The 23868-nt window shown below is 38.3% G+C and overlaps 1 protein-coding gene across 1 annotated transcript in view; it reads right to left on the bottom strand.

Moving 5' to 3' along the window:
• The window catches only part of LOC309812095 (sulfotransferase 6B1-like), a gene marked incomplete at both ends in the record, with an annotated part of 29021 nt that extends 18491 nt beyond the window's left edge, over window positions 1-10530 (bottom strand). The window contains 5 exon segments of the mRNA XM_082635601.1: window positions 4655-4781; window positions 8449-8512; window positions 8514-8568; window positions 8571-8630; window positions 10386-10530. Of these exon segments, the coding sequence (XP_082491727.1) occupies window positions 4655-4781; window positions 8449-8512; window positions 8514-8568; window positions 8571-8630; window positions 10386-10530 (451 nt within the window).
• Window positions 10531-23868: the final 13338 nt, after the last annotated feature.

Here is a 23868-nt window from a genome sequence, read left to right as displayed (position 1 = left end):
CTCACTGCTATTTCAATGACTTACATAATACTTTATCTTAGAATTACCCAAATTACCATATCAGTGATAAGAAGTTTATCTTCTAAGAATGGCCAACTTTTTCCAAGGCACAAAACACATGGTAGGAGGAAGATTGACTTTCTCTCAAATTTAGGAAGTCTCTAGAAACCCAGACTATGCTCATAGTCTCAACCTGCCTCTCCAACTCCCCTCAGCAGCTACAGCCCAGCCCTGGTGATTAATGTCACTGCCTAGAGTTGCTGATGCTATGGAAGCTCCCAATACTGTCAGGGGAGCCTGTGCTTCTATAGCCAAGAGGCTGAGGAGGGATAGAGATCCAGTGCCATACCCAGTGATTAGATGTAATTGACCTTGTCCATTATGGTTTTTCAGTAGGAAATATATTCCAACATACCCGAAATAGATTTAAGAATAAACTTTGCATAATAGCCTGATCATAATTTGAGACCCAGCTATTCTATTATTGACTAATTAATTCATCCTCCACCTTGTTCCAAAAGGACTTAAGCCACACAAAAGAATCTAAAGAAATTCGCTGCCTGTGGCTTCCTTACTAATATAGGAAATTACAGTTTTGGTTCATGTTTTAATCAGAATCCTCATTGTCTAGGTCATGAGTAGACCTATGGCTTTAAAGAAAATACAGCTTCTAAAACAGATTTGAAATATTCCTTTAATGGAAAATGTTTTTCTGCACATTGTTCAGGAAATTACAGAATTATTCCACCACCTCCTGGCCTTAACATATGCCTGGATGGCCCTTCTTCTGCTATCCAAAATTACTCATTCCTCTGAAATGCCCCTAAATAGAAGTTGCTCTTTCTCAACCAACCCGTGTGCCTTAGGGTCTGGAGAGTGAGTCAGAAATCTCACTGCTTCCTACCCACTTCTAGAACGCCTCCCTCCTACAGAATCCAGGCTCCTTCGGGAATCATGGTTTTGAATATACTACTCTTTCCATCCTTGTCTCAGTCAGAAATCAGCCTTGGGATCTCTGTCCCACAGTCACTGAAGATTCTGGTTTTTGACCAAAATCTTAATGGGTAGCTTCTACAATCTCCTATTCTGACCATTTTTTTTTCACTTTCTTCCTTTTATTCATCCCCTCGACAACTGACTTACCAATACCTTCTTATTTGCCCTCTAATTGTTTATTTCAATCACCAAAAAGCACCCAGTATTAAACTAAAGCATTTCCTCTTCTCTTCCTCTCTCTCCTTGCTGCTGAGTTCTGCTGAAGAAATTTACACAACTCTATGTATTTATACCACTGCAAATTCATTTTTCCAACTTTAAGGGCTCCAGAGTTGCCTGGCAAACCTATTTGTCCTGCACAAACACATTCTCTTATTCTTCACATCAGCTATTTCAAACCTCCCACATTTCCTGCAAACCCCATGCCCTACTCTTATATCCAGTTATAATGAGGATCTTAGTTTCTAGTTTCTAGAAAGTACTCTGATGATAGATAACTGTGCAGAAAACAAAACTCGCTGGGATGAAGTGGCCTAGGAAATATAAAGTTCTAAAGTTGTCTCCAATTCTAATATAAAACTGGACAGGGGGCTGTAGGGGAAAAAAGTAAAATGCTACTATTGCATTGAGAGATTAATCTGTCAGGGTATTGCCAGAACGCAATTTATAGTTATTATGTAATTTGAAAACCTAAAGCATATTTGTAAACTGAAAGAGAAAATTAAATGATTAGACAAATGTGTAGCTATGTATATCTTTACTGTCCTGTCTTGTCATATCATGTGTATTTATGTTTATGGTTTGGAATTGGGTACAGGGTATCATGATGCCTCAGCCATAAATGAATCTTTCTGAATAAATATCTACTTGTATCATTTCCACCCTAATGTGAAACTATGTAAGTCTGTGTGTGTTTAAATATCTATGTTTAATAGAATAAGTGAGTAGATTTCTACAGGCAACTTTAGCCATCACATAACTATAACCTCTAAATAATTCTACAAAATAGATAGTTTTGTCAGTCCTATTCTACATTAGGAATCTGAACCTCAGAACAGCTAAGCTACTTGTCCAAAGCCATACAGGGAATAAAATAGAGTCAGGACTTCATCCCAGTTCTTCGGTCTCCGTAGCCTGTTCTTTCTAATATATCACGTCATTTGCACATAACCCTCCCCTCAAAAAGACACAGAAGAACATCCCTGACACGCAGTCACGTACATACAAACATCCCCTACCCCGCACACACAGGAAAACAAATACCCTATCTTATAAATAGTAAAAAGGGAAGCTACCACTCAAATAAATTTAACTAAAGCTTTAGCGGTTCAGTGACTATTCGTCTTGTGACACAGTTGGCCTAGGCTGGATTACTTGACTGTAGAATACTTACAAGTCAAATCCCTATGAACTCAGCTAAGAAGGTGTGAAGGAATCATCTGAAATATTTTTTCTGACTACACTCTTCCCTTCCCAGATATTCTGCCGGGACTCCTGACAATGGTAGCACAGGTAGACGCTCCATGGTAGCTAGTTTGCTTCCCTGCGTGTGGCCTGGGTTGTGGCTGCCCTCATAGACAAACAACCTCTAGGACAGGAGCAGGCCCTAGTCAGACCATACCCAGAGGAAGCTTTGCCTTCCAGCACCACAAAATAATGGAGATATCACCAAAGGAGAGCTCATGCAGTGCTGAGAGAGGGGTGGTGAACCACAGTCTGTAATAGTTGGAGATGAACACAGCTTCTCTTTTTTTGAGGAAAAGCAGACTCAAGATCTGTTTTTTAAAAAATAATTTATGTATTTAAACTCTGCTTATTCCAAAAATGGAATTGAGGCAGAGGGAGGCATGTTAACTATCTTCAAATATTTAGAAGGCGATCAGGTGGAAGATGAATTCATGATCGGGGGGCAGTTTTTTTGCTGGACGAGTTAAGGCACAGTGGTCAGAGCAAAGATTTTGGAGCTCACACTTGAATTAAATCTTGGCTCTCCTCATTAGTTATGCATCTGTGGATAAGATATTTGGCCTCCCAAGGCCTGCATTCCCCTCACCTGTAAAGTGAGGATACTAAGATCTACCTCATTTCTTCTAGTGAGGATGAAATGAGTTCGTGTTTGCATAGCACTTATGGCTGTATCACATGGTACGTGCACAATCTATATCACATGGTAAGATTTTTAAAAACATCTTAGCAGTACCAATATTGAATGTGTTGCTTTGGGGCAAGAGGGAGGGGTGTGAACTTGTTGTCAAGGGTAAGAAGTTCAAGCTTAGCCTCTACAATTCCTGGGGATGTTGTAAAGGTGATTCAAACATCAGGTGGGTGTTTTAACCGGAAGACCTTTAATATACCTGTCATTTCTGAAATTTGATGATTCTACCAAATATGTGCCATTAGATAGGGAGTAAAATAGAGAAGTTGAAACAGTGTGAGCATAGTATATTCTTCCTTAGGGATTACAGCAAAACAAAATATTAAACCCTGTTGCTGGGACTTCCCTGGTGGCGCAGTGGTTAAGAATCCACCTGCCAATGCTGGGGACACGGGTTTGAGACCTGGTCTGGGAAGATCCCACCTGCCACGGAGCAACTAATCCCATGCACCATAACTACTGAGCCCGCGTGCTGCAACTACTGATGCCCATGCACCTGGAGTTCGTGCTCCGCAACAAGAGAAGCCACTGCAATGAGAAGCCCGCGCACGGCAACGAAGAGTAGCCCCCGCTCGCTGCAACTAAAGAAAGCCTGCGCAGCAACAAAGATCCAACGCAGCCAAAAATAAAAACAAACAACAACAACAACCAAAAAAAACACTGTTGCTGGTGAGTTTCCAATGTCCTCATGTTAAGATTATGCTTGCTGTGGCCTCTCTTAAATTAACAAGTAAAAGCTTAACAATTTGCAAGTAAAATAGTGAAAGTAGCAATTAAGTCCAGTGAGAGATAAGATCCTCAGGGAACACACCATTTCTAAATCCTGTCTCTTCTAGATTCTGCATCATCTTGGTATATTATTTTTGTTTAATGAAAGCCTTGGGAATTCAGAAGAGTTTTTGTTTTGTTTTGTTTTCTTTAAGTGCTCCAGACACCACTGAGTCAGGGAAAAAAGAATAAATCCAAAGGTCACACATGGTGACAGGCCCAGCATGTGCTGTGCAGCTCAATAAATGATGTATCATTGTGGTGTTTTCAGAATAAATTACTTTCTGCCAAGAGTCAAGATGGCAAATTCTTTGTTATGATTGGGGAATTGGGGGTTTGTGTGTGTGTGTGTACTGTTTGACTTGTAAGGCATGTTTCAAGCTACCTGTCTAGCTTTCAGCTGTATCTCACTGTACTCTAATCAGTGAATAATTACTTCACTGAGAAGACTGATGGTATATGAAAAAAAGAAATGCTTGATCAGAATTAATCTGTTCTGAAGACCTTAAAACCAGCTAATAAGTCATTGCTCTTATGTACTACCCACTGGTGATAAGAAAAACTGTGAGGGAGCAAAGTGAGAAAGAATTTGCTTAGAAGAAGCAAAAGAATAATCTATTCAAATGTATTTCTGAAAATAGGCAGTTAGGATTCATTTGAACTTTTGGAAAATGCTTTCATTTTGAGCAGAAATATTCCCTGTATATTATGAATAAAAATCATAGTTGTATTTACCATCTCCTCTTAGGAACAGCTCAAACAATTCATGCCAGGTTTCAATGCCAGGGAGATTAGGGTTCTCTCTGTAGTAGTGGAAGGGTGAAACAGCTGTATCTTTTGGATTCCTAATGATGTAGATAATCTGTTAAAAAAATATCCATTTATTTTTGGAGGGAAATAGCCCCAACACAAAACATTTCCTAAAAGAAAGTAGCAGCCAAACTTACCTGTGCAAGTCACAACTTTTTGGTAGCTTCAGCTGATTATTAAACACAGACTTAGACGAGTGTTTCTCAAAACTTAAGGTGCATAAAAATCATCAGGGGATCTTGTTAAAATGCAGACTCTCATTCAGAAGTTCCAGAATGAGGCCTGGCATTGTGCATTTCTAACAAGCTCCCAGGTGATGTTGAGGCTGCCAGCCCACTGACCACACTTTTTGAATTTATGTTATAAAATTTGGTGGTAATATTTTAGGGGCAGACTTGAGAGACCCTACTCATTTGAAGAACAAGATTAATTTTTTAATATCCATGTATTATAAAACATGATTTATATACAAGAAGATTTCTTACAAATTGTTCAGATTTATAGGAAGAAGAATGCTTTGGAATTCCTTTTTGTACAATTTGATCCTCCAAAGAGCAGAGAATCTGAGATACCCTCCCACTTTATACAAATACTGCAACTGCAATTTAATTTGATTCAATAAATATTAATTTAGTACCTATTGTATACCAGGTAGTGTGCAGTGTTCCAGAGGCAAGGAATAGAATAACGAGCAAGACAGAAATGATTCCAGCCCTCTCAAAACTTGCAGTCAAGTGAGGGAAGCAGATAATTAAACACACTCTTGACAGTGCAGTGTTACGAAGGTTGTAACAGCGAAGTACAGAGAGCTTTAGGAGCATGTAAGAAACCTCTGGAAACCAGTGTGAGAAGTCTGGATGTAACAGGACTGTCCTCAATCATGGTCAGCATTGCTGGAGTACCAGATACTCTACTTGATTTTTAAATGAAAATCAAGGTGGACACATTTTACTTAGATAAGGAAGTTTCTACTGAGTCATTTTTAATACATAACTATCTTTCCCTACTGTGTTCATAGTCCAGGTTGTGACCCTAAGGCACAGCATCTGCTGCTCTTTACTTGAAAGATACACAAAGACCATGACACACAAGAATGAAGAGCCACCTTTAACCCCACCATTATCTTCTCTTCATCCCAAGAGATAATTGTGGAGTAACCCAGCACCTCAGACTTCCTCTAAATGCCCTAAGCTTCCTGAGCAGATTCACAAAAACCCCAAGGCCCAGAGATGACAGTTTAAAACTCCACTGCCTTAACAAAAAGGAATAAATGGCCAAATTTTAAACCTTAGACATCCAGATGGAGACTTTTTTTTTTTGGTAGAGAGAAGAATTTTTTAGGGCCTTTGGAGAACCTTCCCTCAAAGTTGCATGTCAGTACGATCTAGTGGGAAGGTCAGTGCAACCCATTAACACATATTTTACCAAAAGAGGTTAAAAGAATGTGTTCTGTAACTATGCATGGTGACGAATGTTAAGTAGACAGTGTGGTGATAGTTTCGCGATACACAGGAATACGGAATCACTATGTCATACATCTGAAACTAATATACTGTTATGTATCAATTACACTCAATAAACATGCACAGATGTAGAGAACAATGTATGGACACCAAGGGACGTGGGGAAAGCGGTGGGGGGGTGATGGGATGAATTGGGAGATTGGGATTGACATATATACACTAATATGTATAAAATAGATAACTAATAAGAACCTGCTGTATAAAAAAATAAATTAAATTAAATTAAAAATAAAAACACACACACATTAGGAATGTACTTAGCACTTAGAAACTGTAAGAAACATTAGGGGGTAGGTTGAGGGATATGAAGGGAAGGCAGAATAGTACTCTGGAGAAAAAATTAAATATTAACTAAATATTTAAAAAATAAAAATTTTTAAAAATTAAAATTCTATTTAAAAAATTAAATATTAACTTATCATGAAATGAGCTGAAACATAAATTTCATGTAAGAAAGTTGGGAAACATTATAAAAGGAGAGACAAAGGTTAGGAATAAAATATAGGAGGCCAAGTAGGGTCAAGAGCTGCTAGGGAAAGATCGGAGGAGGAACTTACTCTCTGACCGGCCCTCCTGGGGCATTTAAGGCTTGTCCAATCCCTGAGCTCTCAGGGCTCGGCCATCAGCAAGAGGGGACAGGTCATCCTCTAGGGAGACCAGGGGCAACCAGGCAGTCTCAGTCCCCATTAAGGGTCACACTGAAATGATTGTACCTTCAGGCTGTACTGTGAGTGTGGTGGTTTTAAGACGCACCCTAACCTATCTGAGTTTCAGTTTCTTTACTTATAAGAGGAAAATATGTGTGTGTTGTAATGTTTATAAAGCACAGCTTAATCTCTGGTAGCATTTGTTATCAGTTTTACTGTATTGCCCTGAGTAAGGGTAATTGAGCTTACCAGACTCCTTTCCTCCCCAAATCTCTCTCTCCTTGTCTTAGAGACAGTCTGTTTGAAATGAAGATGCTCAGTTGAGTCAAAATGTACTCAGGTTAGTATACTTTCACCTGTTCTGATAGATTTGCCTGGGATAAAAACAAAACTTCACGGCATTCGCCTCTCATTGTGTTTACTTTTATTTGGGTGGAAGAGTAGATGATGTACGTGGAAACACTGTGGTCGCAGAGTTATAATCATCAGAAGATCTGCTTCAATTTATGCACATTTGGTAGGGGTTTTTTTTGTTTTTTTAAGAATATGGCTGACATTGTTTAAAGAGGCTTCATTACTGGGAAATTGTTTACAGTGGACACATGTATCTTGCCTTTGCTTTACAAATATTATTCTCTTTTTTTTCTGATCATGCATTTCTCCATGAAAAAAAATTTGAATAAGAAGTATATGAAGATAGAAGATATTCTTTAAAATTAGAAGTAACTTCTTTGTTTTTGTTTTTTTTTTTGGCTCTGTTGTGTCTTCGTAGCTGCACGCAGGCTTTCTCTAGTTGTGGCGAGCGGGGGCTACTCTTCCTTGTGGTGCCTGGGCTTCTCATTGCCGTGGCTTCTCTTGTTGTGGAGCACAGGCTCTAGGCACGCGGGCTTCAGTAGTTGCAACACGTGGGCTCAGTAGTTGTGGTGCACTGGCTTAGCTGCACCATGGCATGTGGGATCCTCCCGGACCAGGGCTTGAACCCGTGTCCCCTGCATTGGCAGGCAGATTCTTAACCTCTGCACCACCAGGGAAGTCCCAGAAGTAACTTAAAATAATAATGTGGGGACTTTAAAAACGGCTTGAGGTAAATATTCTTTAGTGTTTTATATTATCGTTTATTTTTTATTCTTTTCCTATATACTCTTTTGCAAAAATTATAGATAAAATAATTAAAATAAAATTATTAAGGCAGTTTTTCCTTCCCTAGACATCAATATTTAAAGTAAAAGAACTCAAACCAGATTCAGAATAGAATAAGACATTGTCTAACGTAATTACAGTTGACATACTGATTCAGATTTCTTTCATTACTGAAAGATAATAATTTTTATGAGCTAGATACTGTGGTAACACCTATACACTCATTATCTTGTTTCATCTTCATCACACTATATGAGATGAATATTATTATCCCTGTATTAAATGAGAAAACCAAAGCTCAGAGAGCATCAGCAATTTTCAAAGGTCACATAGCTTGAAAGTGACACAGCAAGAATCCAAGTCCAGGTTTGTGTACCCCCGAGCCCCTGCCCTTAACCATTGAACTTACCTTGCATTGTTTTTGTTTAATATTCATTGGTAGCACGTTGTAGTTCAAATGCGTTGGGATAACTCCTCTCACAGTACATTTTTAGCTCTTCAAATTTAGAAATGTCTCCCAATTCAATAGCGGTGTTAGGGTAATTCTAGCAGTGGGAATGTTCTCAATGATTTTTGCAATCCAGTGAGTGCCTTCATAAGAAAATAAAATGAAATGCCTTTTATAATTAAGTGATACTCAAAATGAATATAGAAAATTAGTATGAGGCTATAAAAGCAATGAATGCATTAATTTTATTATAAATAGTTGTCCCCTCTTGACACCAACTGAAACCTGTTGAAACCTTTGAGATGTTAATTCACTTTACAAGAGGAATCACATTTTAAAGAGCGTGAAGAGTTATGAAAACTGTATATACTGTTTCCTCAGCTTGAAATACTCTTCTATGTTACCATTCACTTCTAGAACCTTCTCTAATTCACAAACACACAGATCTTTTTATTCACGATTCCTACTGGTCCTGCAAGCTCATGCATCTTGCTGTATTAAAAACTGTCTTCTGAATCCCCACTCCCCTCTCATAATTGCTCTCTCTCTTTCTATCCCTTGGAAGCAGCACACACCAGAATAGAGTTGCCACTGCTTGCATTCATGTCTGTCTCTCTATTTCCCCCTTGAATACAGACACAGAATCTTATTTTTGTTTGTATGCAAATACAGAGTAGTCGTGCAAACAAAACATTTGAACAATGAACGAATGCCATATCCAAATGTTATGGAGATGCATACCTACTACCATGAAGTCTGGAAGAAATACCACTTTATGTTTACCTGAAGCAAATGAAGATATGCTCCAGTGCTGTAGACTATAGTAAATTGGAGCAAAGAGGTAGAAGTTTGGGTGGGGAGGGTGTTTCACTCATTTGAAAGCAATGCCCATAAAGGGTTTAAATGAGGCCTGGTTTCCATTTATCTCATTGTAAGTCCAATTAGATACAATATCAACAAATTTACAATTGACTAAATATTTAAACAGTGCTCTCTTTAACACTATATGTTTTAAATTTAAGACAATTTTAGATTATAATGTTAATAAGTCTTAAATATGTATAATTATAATAGTCATATAAATGTGACTCCTATAGTAGTGATATTTGCATTATTTTAATTAAACATACTGATTTATTCTGATGAAGAAGAGAGAATATACAGCTTTGTGTTGCTGAAAGGGACCTCCTGGAAACTAGTGGAAGATGTCAATTTACAGGCACCAATACGTCCAGTGGAAGCCTTAAATATGCTTGTTTGTATATGGTATAAATTAGCCACCTGTTCTTATCAGCCCAGAAGAAAACCATTATTTATAAATCAATCATTAAGTATAAACTGAACAAAAACTATTTATTTATCACTATGCCTGGCTCAAAGTATGAAGAGAATTCATAATGTTATAAATATTATGCTTATTATATGTATTAACCTCTGTATGTCTTCATGAATAAAATAGAAACGAAAGTGTAGTAAAGCTCTAATTTCTCCAGTTGAATTTTCTCAAAGCACATCTTTTGGCCTTCTAATGTCAAGATTTTTCATTAAAATAAGCATTTAAGGGCTTCCCTGGTGGCACAGTGGTTGAGAGTCCGCCTGCCGATGTAGGGGACGCGGGTTCATGCCCCGGTCCAGGGGGATCCCACATGCCGCGGGGTGGCTGGGCACGTGGGCTGTGGCCGCTGGGCCTGCGCATCCAGAGCCTGTGCTCCACAGCGGGAGGGGCCACAACAGTGAGAGGCCGGCATACCGGAAAAAAAAAAAAAAAAAAAAAACTTTAAGGTACTCTAATTTCCTGTGGAAAAATTCTGAAAAATAAATGTTTGATAAAATTTATTATTATGTGTATTATTATTATTGTATTTCTACATTATAAAATACATTAAAATAAACTTTACCAGGTTTTGGATAGGACACCAGAAACACATCATCTTCTCTTGCCTCAGAAGAATCCAGGGAATTTAAAAGTTCTTCTGAAGACATAGTAGAAAAGAGGATTCCCTTGAATTTATGAAGAACACTCGATTGGCTCTCGGATGACATGTTTCATCAAATCAATCAAAAAGTATTTACTAAACACTAACTTTACACGAGGCACAGAGCAAGGGTTGTCCTTGATTTTAATCCTAGCTCACTGGCAATGTAATCACTGAGCTAACATTCGAATCAGAGGAACATATGTATACCTTTTGCAATTCTTCACAAGAGTAATTTTTAAATGATAACTGAGCCAAAGGCTACTGTGAAAACGATGTTATCTGAATTTTGCTGATAACACGTTACAAAATATTCCCTCCAACTTGACTCAGATAGTTTACATACACAGCTATCAAGTTATCAGACTGTAATCATTATATTAAGGGACTAAGGTTCATCAAATCCTTTGTCCTAAATAAGGAGAGACTTTTAGTGGCTATAATGGATTATATCATTGTGGAAGTAACTGGAAAAATTGAGCTTCTTCTGGTTAATATTAACACACAGTAGAGGAAGCAGCTAGTATTGCATTTCAGGAAGAAAAGAGGAATGGAGTAAGAAAATATAAATTTTTCTAGGAATTGGTAGATAAATCTGTGACTAACTATAAACCCCACAGTAAACACTTTAAATAAAAAGTACAAAAGATAATATGGGAATCAGGAAACCCAAGCAAAAAACAAACAAAAAAAAATCTTGAGCTTTGATGTACACAGGAAGTTTTTTGGTTGAACTAATAAAATCTTGTTTGAGTCATTCTTAGCTTCTGTCACCAATATTGTTATATTCTGGATTGAATTAGATACGGCAATGAAGTGCCCAGTTACCTCAATGAACCACATTTGAATCTTTTCTGTTTGCTCGTCTAAACATTAAAAAGAAATGCACACCAACAAGGAAATAATCACCATTTTAGTTGAGCACAAAAAAGTAGAGGTCAATTGTTGAAGAACTAATTGAAGAAGATACAAATGGAGCTGAGGAAGATGGCGGAAGAGTAAGACGCGGAGATCACCTTCCTCCCCACAGATCCATCAGAAATACATCTACACGTGGAACAACTCCTACAGAACACCTACTGAACGCTGACAGAAGACCTCAGACCCCCCAAAAGGCAAGAAACTCCCCACGTACCTGGGTAGGGCAAAGCGGAGAGATTCCCGCACAGAGGATCGGTGCCGACCGGCACTCACCAGCCCGAGAGGCTTGTCTGCTCGGCCGCCGAGGCAGGCGGGGGCTGGGAGCTGAGGCTCGGGCTTCGGTCGGAGCGCAGGGAGAGGACTGGGGCTGGCGGCGTGAACACAGCCTGAAGGGGTTAGTGCGCCACGGCTAGCCGGGAGGGAGTCCGGGAAAAGTCTGCAGCTGCCGAAGAGACAAGAGACTTTTTCTGCCCTCTTTGTTTCCTGGTGCGCGAGGAGAGGGGATTAAGAGCGCTGCTTAAAAGAGCTCCAGAGACGGGCGCGAGCCGCGGCTAACAGCGAAGACCCCAGAGATGGGCATGAGACGCTAAGGCTGCTGCTACCGCCAGCAAGAAGCCTGTGTGCGAGCACAGGTCACTATCCCCACCTCCCTTCCCAGGAGCTTCTGCAGCCCGCCACTGCCATGGTCCCGTGATCCAGGGACAACTTCCCCGGGAGAACGCATGGCACGCCTCAGGCTGCTGCAACGTCACGCCGGCCTCTGCCGCCGCAGGCTCGCCCCGCCTCCGTGCCCCTCCCTCCCCCCGGCCTGAGTGAGCCAGAGCCCCCGAATCAGCGGCTCATTTAACCCCATCCTGTCTGAGCCCTCAGGCGACCTACATGCAGAGGCGGTGCCAAATCCAAAGCTGAACGCAGAAGCTGTGCGAACAAAGAAGAGAAAGGGAAATCTCTCCCAGCAGCCTCAGGAGGAGTGGATTAAAGCTCCACAATCAACCTGATGTACCTGCATTGGTGGAATAACTGAATAGACAACGAATCATCCCAAATTGAGGAGGTGGACTTTTGGAGCAAGATATATTATTTTTTCCTCTTTTCCTCTTTTTGTGAGTGTGTATGTGTATGCTTCTGTGTGAGATTTTGTCTGTATAGCTTTGCTTTCACCATTTGTCCTAGGGTTCTGTCCGTCCAATTTTTTCCTTTTTACATTAAAAAATTTTTTTTCTTAATAATTATTTTTTATTTTAATAACTTTATTTTATTTTATCTTTATTTTATTTTATTTTATCCTCTTTCTTTCTTTCTTTCTATTTTTTCTCCCTTTTATTCTGAGCCATGTGGATGAAAGGCTCTTGGTGCTCCAGCCAGGAGTCAGTGCTGTGCCTCTGAGGTGGGAGAGCCAACTTCAGGACACTGGTCCACAGGAGACCTCCCAGCTCCACGTAATATCAAACGGTGAAAATCTCCCAGAGATCTCCATCTCAACACAAGACCCAGATTCACTCAACAACCAGCAAGCTACAGTGCTGGACACCCTATGCCAAACAACTAGCAAGACAGGAACACAACCCCACCCATTAGCAGAGAGGCTGCCTAAAATCATAATAAGACAAAGACACCCCCAAACACACCACCAGATGTGGACCTGCCCACCAGAGGGACAAGATCCAGCCTCATCCACCAGAACACAGGCACTAGTCCCCTCCACCAGGAAGCCTACACAACCCACTGAACCAACCTTAGCCACTGGGGAGAGCCACCCAAAACAACGGGAACTACGAAACGGCAGCCTGCAAAAAGGAGGCCCCAAACACAGTAAGATAAGCAAAATGAGAAGACAGAAAAACACACAGCAGATGAAGGAACAAGGTAAAAACCCAACTGACATAACAAATGAAGAGGAAATAGGCAGTCTACCTAAAAAGGCATTCAGAGTAATGACAGTATAGATGATCCAAAATCTTGGAAAAAGAATAGAGAAAATGCAAGAAACATTTAACAAGGACCTAGAAGAACTAAAGAGGAAACAAGCAACGATGAACAACACAATAAATGAAATTAAAAATACTCTAGAAGGGATCAATAGCAGAATAACTGAGGCAGAAGAACGGATAAGTGACCTGGAAGATAAAATAGTGGAAATAACTACTGCAGAGAAGAATAAAGAAGAAAGAATGAAAAGAACTGAGGACAGTCTCAGAGACCTCTGGGACAATAGTAAACGCACCAACATTCGAATTATAGGGGTCCCAGAAGAAGAAGAGAAAAAGAAGGGAATGAGAAAATATTTGAAGAGATTATAGTTGAAAACTTCCCTAATATGGGAAAGGAAATAGCCAATCAAGTCCAGGAAGTGCAGGGTTCCATACAGGATAAAGGAGAAACATGCCAAGACACATATTAATCAAACTATCAAAAATTAAATACAAAGAAAACATATTAAAAGCAGCAAGGGAAAAACAACAAATAACATGCAAGGGAATCCCCAAAAGGTTAACAGCTAATCTTTCAGCAGAAACTCTGCAAGCCAGAAGGGAGTGGCAGGACATATTTAAAGTGATGAAGGAGAAAAACCTACAACCAAGATTACCCATCAAGTATCTCATTCAGATTTGATGGAGAAATTAAAACCTTCACAGACAAAAGCTGTAAGAAATCAGCACCACCAAACCAGCTTTACAACAAATGCTAAAGGAACTTCTCTAGGCAAGAAACACAAGAGAAGGAAAAGACCTACAATAACAAACCCAAAACAATTAAGAAAATGGGAATAGGAACATAAATATCGATAATTACCTTAAATGTAAATGGATTAAATGCGCCCAGCAAAAGACACAGACTGGCTGAATGGTTACAAAAACAAGACCCATATATATGCTGTCTACAAGAGACCCATTTCAGACCTAGGGACACATACAGACTGAGAGTGAGGGGATGGAAAAAGATATTCCATGCAAATGGAAATCAAAAGAAAGCTGGAGAATCAATTCTCATATCAGACAAAATAGACTTTAAAATAAAGACTATTACAAGAGAAAAAGGACACTACATAATGATCAAGGGATCAATCCAAGAAGAAGATATAACAATTGTAAATATTTATGCACCCAACATAGGAGCACCTCAATACATAAGGCAAATACTAACAGCCATAAAAGGGGAAATCAACAGTAACACAATCATAGTAGGGGACTTTAACACCCCACTTTCACCAATAGACAGATCATCATAAATGAAAATAAATAAGGAAACACAAGCTTTAAATGATACATTAAACAAGATGGACTTAATTGATATTTATAGGACATTCCATCCAAAAACAACAGAACACACATTTTTAGTAGTGCTCATGGAACATTCTCCAGGATAGATCATATCTTGGGTCACAAATCAAGCCTTGGTAAATTTAAGAAAATTGAAATCATATCAAGTATCTTTTCTGAACACAATGCTATGAGACTAGATATCAATTATAGGAAAAGATCTGTAAAAACTACAAACACATGGAGGCTAAACAATGCACTACTTAATAACCAAGTGATCACTGAAGAAATCAAAGAGGAAATCAAAAAATACCTAGAAACAAATGACAATGGAGACATGACGACCCAAAACCTATGGGATGCAGCAAAAGCAGTCCTAAGAGGGAAGTTTATAGCAATACAATCCTACCTTAAGATACCAGAAACATCTCAAATAAACAACCTAACCTTGCATCTAAAGCAATTAGAGAAAGAAGAACAAAACAACCCCAAAGTTAGCAGAAGGAAAGAAATCATAAAGACCAGATCAGAAAAAAAAGAAAAAGAAATGAAGAAAATGATAGCAAAGATCAATAAAACTAAAAGCTGGTTCTTTGAGAAGATAAAAAAAATTGATAAACCATTAGCCAGACTCATCAACAAAAAAAGGGAGAAGAATCAAATCAATAGAATTAAAAATGAAAAAGGATAACAACTGACACTGCAGAAATACAAAAGATCATGAGAGATTACTACAAGCAACTCTATGCCAAAAAAATGGACAACCTGGAAGAAATGGACAAATTCTTAGAAATGCACAACCTGCCGAGACTGAACCAGAAAGAAATAGAAAATATGAATAGACCAATCACAAGCACTGAAATTGAAACTGTGATTAAAAATCTTCCAATAAACAAAAGCCCAGGACCATATGGCTTCACAGGCGAATTCTATCAAACATTTAGAGAAGAGCTAACACCTATCCTTCTCAAACTCTTCCAAAATAGAGCAGAGGGAGGAACACTCCCAAACTCATTGTACGAGGCCACCATCATCCTGATACCAAAACCAGACAAAGATGTCACTAAGAAAGAAAACTATAGGCCAATATCACTGATGAACATAGATGCAAAAATCATCAACAAAATACTAGCAAACAGAATCCAACAGCACATTAAAAGGATCATACACCATGATCAAGTGGGGTTTATTCCAGGAATGCAATGATTCTTCAATATATGCAAATTGATCAACGTGATACACCATATTAACAAATTGAAGGAGAAAAACCATATGATCATCTTAATCGATGCAGAGAAAGCTTTCGACAAAATTCAACACTCATTTATGATAAAAAAAAAACCTCCAGAAAGTAGGCATACAGGGAACTTTCCTCAACATAATAAAGGCCATATATAACAAACCCACAGCCAGCATCGTCCTCAATGGTGAAAAACTGAAACCATTTCCACTAAGATCAGGAACAAGACAAGGTTGCCCACTCTCACCACTATTATTCAACATAGTTTTGGAAGTTTCAGCCACAGCAATCAGAGAAGAAAAAGAAATAAAAGGAATACAAATCAGAAAAGAAGACGTAAAGCCGTCACTCTATGCAGATGACATGATACTATATATAGAGAATTCTAAAGACACTACAAGAAAACTACTAGAGCTAATCAATGAATTTGGTAAAGTAGCAGGATACAAAATTAATGCACAGAAATCTCTGGCATTCCTATACACTAATGGTGAAAAATCTGAAAGTGAAATTAAGAAAACACTCCCATTTACGATTGCAACAAAAATATCTAGGAATAAACCTACCTAAGGAGACAAAAGACCTGTATACAGAAAACTCTAAGACACTGATGAAAGAAATTAAAGATGATACAAACAGATGGAGAGTTATACCATGTTCTTGGATTGGAAGAATCAACATTGTGAAAATGACTCTACTACCCAAAGCAATCTACAGATTCAATGCAATCCCTATCAAACTACCACTGGCATTTTTCACAGAACTAGAACAAAAAATTTCACAATTTGTATGGAAACACAAAACACCCCGAATAGCCAAAGCAATCTTGAGAACGAAAAATTTAGCTGGAGGAATCAGGCTCCCTGACTTCAGACTATGGTACAAAGCTACAGTAAAGAAGACAGTATGGTACTGGCACAAAAACAGAAAGATAGATCAATGGAACAGGACAGAAAGCCCAGAGATAAACCCATGCATCTCTGGTCACCTTATCTTTGATAAAGGAGGCAAGAATATACAGTAGAGAAAAGACAGCCTCTTCAATAAGTGGTGCTGGGAAAACTGGACAGGTACATGTAAAAGCATGAAATTAGAACACTCCCTAACACCATACACAAAAATAAACTCAAAATGGATTAAAGACCTAAATGTAAGGCCAGACACTATCAAACTCTTAGAGGAAAACATAGGCAGAACACTCTATGACATAAATCACAGCAAGATCCTTTTAGACCCACGTCCTAGAGAAATGGAAATAAAAACAAAGATAAACAAATGGGACCTAATGAAACTTAAAAGCTTTTGCACAGCAAAAGAAACCATAAACAAGACGAAAATACAACCCTCAGAATGGGAGAAAATATTTGCAAATGAAGCAACTGACAAAGGATTAATCTCCCACATTTACAAGTAGCTCATGCAGCTCAATAACAAAAAAACAAACAATCCAATCCCAAAATGGGCAGAAGACCTAAATAGACATTTCTCCAAAGAAGATATACAGATTGCCAACAAACACATGAAAGAATGCTCAACATCACTAATCATTAGAGAAATGTAAATCAAAACTACATTGAGGTATCATCTCACACCGGTCAGAATGGCCATCATTAGAAAATCTGCAAACCATAAATGCTGGCGACGGTGTGGAGAAAAGTGACCCTCTTGCACTGTTGGTGGGAGTGTAACTTGATACAGCCACTATGGAGAACAGTATGGAGGTTCCTTAAAAAACTAAAAATAGAACTACCATATGACCCAGCAATCCCACTACTGGGCATATACCCTGAGAAAACCATAATTCAAAAAGGGTCATGTACTACAATATTCATTCCAGCTCTATTTACAATAGCCAGGATATGGAAGCAACCTCAGTGTCCATCATCGGATGAATGGATAAAGAAGATGTGGCACATATATACAATGGAATATTACTCAGTCATAAAAAAAACGAAATTGAGTTATTTGTAGTGAGGTGGATGGACCTAGAGTCTGTCATACAGAGTGAAGTAAGTCAGAAAGAGAAAAACATATACCGTATGCTAACCCATATATATGGAATCTAAGAAAAAAAAAAGGTCATCAAGAATCTAGGGGTAAGACGGGAATAAAGACACAGACCTTCTAGAGAATGGACTTGAGGATATGGGGAGGGGAAGGTTAAGCTGTGACAAAGTGAGAGAGTGGTGTGGACATATATACACTACCAAACGTAAAATAGATAGCTAGTGGGAAGCAGCTGCATAGCACAGGGAGATCAGCTCGGTGGTTTGTGACCACCTAGAGGGGTGGAATAGGGAGGGTGAGAGGGAGGGAGACGCAAGAGGGAAGAGATATGGGGATATATGTGTATGTATAACTGATTCACTTTGTTATAAAGCAGACACTAACACACCATTGTAAAGCAATTATACTCCAATAAAGATGTTAAAAAAAAGAACATACTAATGATGGTAGCAGAAATAAAATTTTAAATGATTATACACCAAAAAACCCCTCAAAGAATCTACAAACAATTAAAATGAATATGTAAATTGATCATGGTTGCTGGATTATGAGGGCAATACATGGAAGTAAATTGTATTTATGTATTCAAGCAACAACCAATTGAAAAATAAAATTTGAAAAACAATACTATTTATAATAATATGAAAAAATTAAATCTCTAGAAATAAATCTAATAAAATATGTGAAAGACACTGAAAACTACAATTAATGAGATGGGTTAAAGAAGACCTAAGTAAATAAAGAACAATATCATGTCCATGGACTGGATGACTCAATATTATTAAAATGTCAAGGGACTTCCATGGCAGCCCAGTGGTTAAAGCTCTGTGCTTCCAGTACAGGGGGCACTGGTTCAATCCCTGGCCAGGGAACTGCAATCCCACATGCCGTGGGATGAAGCCAAATAAAAACCCCCCAAAAACCAAAAAATAATCAAACAAAAAAATAAAATGTCAAAATTCTCCTTATTGGTCTATGAAGTCCATTTAGTTAGATCAAAATCCTAACAGGCATGTGTATGTGTGTTTGTGTCTGTGTGTGTGTGCATGTTTATAAATTGACAAGCATTTGTATGGAAGTGCAAAGGTCCCAGAATGGTCTCTTAAAGAAGAACAAAGCTGTAAGACTTAGATGATCAGATGTCAAGATTTACCATAAAACTGCACTAATTAAGATAATGTGGTCTGAGCCCAATGCTGCCCATGTAGATCAATGGAACAAAGTAAAGAGTACAGAAAAAGATCCACACATAAATGTTCACGTGATTCATGACAAAGGTGCAATTCAGTAAAGGGAAAAAACCATGTTTTTTTTTAGTGAATGGTGCTTATTCAATGGGATCCATATTGGGGGAAAGAAGGAATCTTACTTCTTATCATACACAAAGAAAAATTCAAGATGGATCATAGAATTAAACTTAAAAAAAAGTTTCTAGAAGATGTAGGAGAATATCTTCATGATCTTTAGGAAGGCAAAGATTTCTTAAACATGATTCACAAAAGAACTATCCATTAAAGAAAAAAATTATACCTTGACTTCATTAAATTAAGAAACTTTGTTGATTAAAAGTCTCCATTAAGTGAGTAAAAAAGGTAAGCCACAGACTGGAAGAAAGTGTTGTGATACATATATTCAACACTGTACTCAGTTTTAGACCCTTTAAAGAACTCCTACTAATCGATTTTTTTAAAAAATCAAACAACTCAACAACAAAAAAAGAGCAGAAGACCTGAATAAGCCTTTGAAAAATTTTCAACATCATTAGTTGTTGAGGAAATGCTAATTAAAATGAACCTCGTGGGACTTCCCTGGTGGTCCAATGGTTAAGAATCCGCCTTCCAATGCAGGGGACATGGGTTCAATCCCTGGTCTGGGAACTAAGATCCCACATGCTGTGGGGCAAACTAAGCCCAGGCTCCACAACTACTGAGCCTGTGCACTCTAGAGCCCACACACCACAGCTAGAGAGAAGCCCACACGCTGCAACAAAAGATGCCACATGCTGCAGTGAAGATCCTGAGTGCCAAAACTAAGACTCAACGCAGACAAATAAATAAGTTAATATTTTTTAAAAAAATGAACCTCGTAAGGGGATCCACTTCCAGAATGTTGGCATGAGGAACTCTGTGGATCCACTCCCTGAAAAAACAATCATCAATGGTGACAATTATTTTTAAAATAAAATAAATAGGGACTTCCCTGGCAGTCCAGTGGTTAAGACTCTGAGCTTCCAATGCAGGGGGCGTCGGTTTGATCCCTGGTCGGTTAACTAAGACCCCACATGCCATGCGATGTGGCCAAAAAAAATAATAAATAAATATTTAAAATCTCTAGAAATTGTCCTAAAAGCACACAGCAAATGAAGAAATAGTTATTCAAGAAAAATGCACTGAATATTTATAAGAACAGCCAGACTCTATCACACTTGAGCAAGAATTGTTTCCCTACCTCCATTGCCCCTGCCAGGTAAGCATCAAAGCTCCACTCCAAGAAGTTATGGCCAAGAAGATGGGGCTTCCTCTTCCCCTGGCTTCTAGGCAATAATTTGGAAAAAAAAAATCCCTAAAAATACCTCCCCAGTACTTCCCTGGGAGGAGCAAGCCACCAACATTTCTCATCCCTTCCAACTCTGTCTAAATTCCAGGTGACTGCAGGCAAGAGGTTGAGGGCTTCCTTCCTCCAACCAGTTCCCACTCATAGGGTGTAGGCCCTACTGCTGGTGTGTCAGGCTAAAAACACTGGGGCCCTGATTGCCTTTGGCCCAGCTTGCTTATAGGTCAGAGCTTCCGTATCAGGAGAGGAAAGCCAAGAAGACCAGGGGCTTTCATCATTTACCAAATCCCTGCACAAAAAAAGGTGTGTCACTCCAAGAGAAATGGACCACTGTCCTCACATCCAACTACACAGTAAATGGTTCAGAGATTTTTTTTTTCCCCAAAGCATGAAGCTGGGCATAAGAACAAAGAGCTCTGAAGCTCTTCCCAAAGAAACTGACTTTATTTAGAAAAGAATGAGGGGGAATTCAAGGATAAAAATGCTCTAGAAGACAATGGAGATTTTTGTAGTAAGCAATTAGCTCCACGAAAGCAATAAAATAAATTGTACACTAACTTGTTTATCATAGAGAACCAGGGAAAGAGGTTTAAAAAAAAAAAAAAAGATCTCCTGGGATAGAAAAACTACCTCCACAAGTGGCCCAAATTTAATTGGGTTTGACTGTGGATCAATTTATATACTGAGGCATTGCTGAAAACAATAGAGCAACCAGTCAGCAGTTATTGGAGTCAAATAGCTGGGTGTGATGCCAACAGAGGCAGACAGCTTAACAGAAAGATCAAGGAAAGAGACAGTCAAAAAGAGCCCTGCTAAAACCATTGTCATTCCAGAGCGACTGTGTACATGCCCAAGGATGCACCCTCTGAGGAGTGACATCATAGAAGGTTTGAACAACACTATATACCAACTAGACTTAATGCACATCTATACAACACTTTACCCAATAGCAGCAGAATACACATTCTTCTCAAGTACACTTGGAACATTCTTCAGTATAGACCATATGCTATGCTATACAACAAGCCTCAATAAATTTTCAAGTATTAAAATCATACAAAGTATGTTCTCTGACCACAGTGGTATTAAATTAAAAATCAGTAATAGTAGGAAACCTGGAAAATTAACACATATTGGAAATTAAACAACACATTCCTAAATAAGCAATGGGACAAAGAAAGTTGGGTCAAAAAAGAAATTAAAAGAACACTAGAGGGCTTCCCTGGTGGCGCAGTGGTTAAGAGTCCACCTGCCGATGCAGGGGACACGGATTCATGCCCCGGTCCAGGAAGATCCCACATGCTGCGGAGCAGCTGGGCCCAAGAGCCATGGCCGCTGAGCCTGCGCGTCCGGAGCCAGTGCTCCGCAACGGGAGAGGCCACAACAGTGAGAGGCCCGCATACCGCAAAAAAAAAAAAAAATTAGAAAATAATTTTTTTAAATACCAAATTTATGGGACTCAGTTAAGGCAGTGCTTACAGGGAAATTTATTGCTATAAATACATATTGATAAAAGAAAAAAGATCTCAAATCAGTAGTCTAAACTTCTACCTTATGGTGCTAAATAAAAGAAGGCAAACTAAAACTAAAAGAAGCAGAAGGAAAAAATTGTAAAGATTAGAGTGAAAATTAATGAAATAGAGAATAACAAAAAATGCAGAAAATCAATAAAAACAAAACTTGCATCTTTTAGCTGAACTGATGGGGGGAGGGGTGGTCAATGGCAGGAACACAACATTACAAATGACTTTAAAGGAATAAAAAGGATTCTAGGGAACTACTATGAAATTGTTTTCAATCAAATTAGTTAACTTAGATAAAATGGACCAATTCCTAGAAAGACACAAACTACCAAAACTGACTCAAGAAGAAATGGAAAATCTGAGTAGACTATAAGTTAATAGATTGAATTTGTAATCAAAAATTTTCCACCAATAAAATTCCAGATGGCTGCAGTAATAAACTCTACCAAACATTTAAAGAAAACCTAACACCAAATTCTTCACAAACTCTTCCAAAGAATAGAAGAGGAGGGAATACTTCCCAACTATTCTATGAGACCAGTATCACCCTGATACCAAAATCAGATAAAGATCACAAGAAAACTACATACCAATGTCCCTTAGTAAAAGTTCTCAATGGAATATTATCAAATCAAATCCAGCAAAAGAATTATACACTGTGACAAAATTCTTGGTAGCTAACCCAAGAATGCAAAATTGATTTAACAACTGAAAATCAATTAGCCTAATACCCCACTTAAATAGAATAAAAACAAAAACCACACGATCCTCTCAACAGATGCAGAGATACATTTGACAAAGTCCAACATCCCTTTATGATAAAAAAGAAAAAGGAAAACAACCTGGGAATAGAAGGGAACTTAATCTGGCAAAGGTCATCTACAAGAAAATGAGCAGCTAACATTATGTATAATAGTGAAAGACTTAATGCTTTCCCACAGAAACAAGAAAAAGATGTCTGCTCTTGTCACTTCTATTCAATATTGTACTGAGGTTTTTGCCAGGGCAATTAGGCAAGAAAATTGAAAAAAAAAAAACTTTCCAGATGGAAAGGAAAGAAATAAAACTATCTCTATTTAGAGATGGCATGATCCTGTATCTAGAAAATCCTAAGGATGTGAGAGCCAATGCAATCTGGACATACTGATCATGTCCTAAGATTCTCGAGTGTTGCTAGTGAGTCTGTGTCCAAGGACTATAGATTAAGTATAAATATTGAACATATTTATATATTTAATACAGATGAATATTAAAATAGCCCTGCTGGTTTCAGCTTAGAGAGGCAGTTCATCAGCTTAGTGGGAATAGATCTCTTCAGAGTTTTGGTAATTGGGTTGTAAGAATGAAATCCCAGGGAAAACTACAGTGATTAGATGTCATTAGAGCTATGCAAAGTTTTCCTTATTGTAATGACAATGACAACAAAGCAGAGTTTTCAAGTGGTCTTTTACATTTGGCAGTAGACTGGGTAAATGACTATCGAAGAAAATCTTGATGGTAGAACAGTTTGTAATTCTGATGGTTTTTTTGTTGTTTTCTCTCTGGACTGATGGGATATATCTGAGACCAGAATTTCTTTGTGCATTTGAGTTTAGATTGCAGTTTTATATTTGTTGGGACTATTATGCTTTGAAAATATGAAGAATTTGGGAACCTAGTTATACAGAGGGCAAATTTTTAATTACTTAGAGAAATATTTTTAAAGAAAGCTAACATAGGAAGAACCTATTTTTAATTTTACAATGCATCCTACATGTTTCAAAACACGGAATATGCTTGAAAGAAAAACAACCCTTTTCTTTTCTAAATAGAAGTAATATGTGTTTATCAGAGAAATTAAAAAATGCTAAAAAAAAACCCCAGAAAATTATCTCATAATTTTATCATCCAAAGGTAACAGC

Source organism: Mesoplodon mirus (assembly GCF_964341445.2).
Source record: "Mesoplodon mirus genome assembly, chromosome: 11".
Taxonomy (NCBI): Eukaryota; Metazoa; Chordata; class Mammalia; order Artiodactyla; family Ziphiidae; genus Mesoplodon; species Mesoplodon mirus.
The sequence above is the reverse complement of the archived record's forward strand: the minus strand, read 5'-3'. Positions and strand labels throughout refer to the sequence as shown.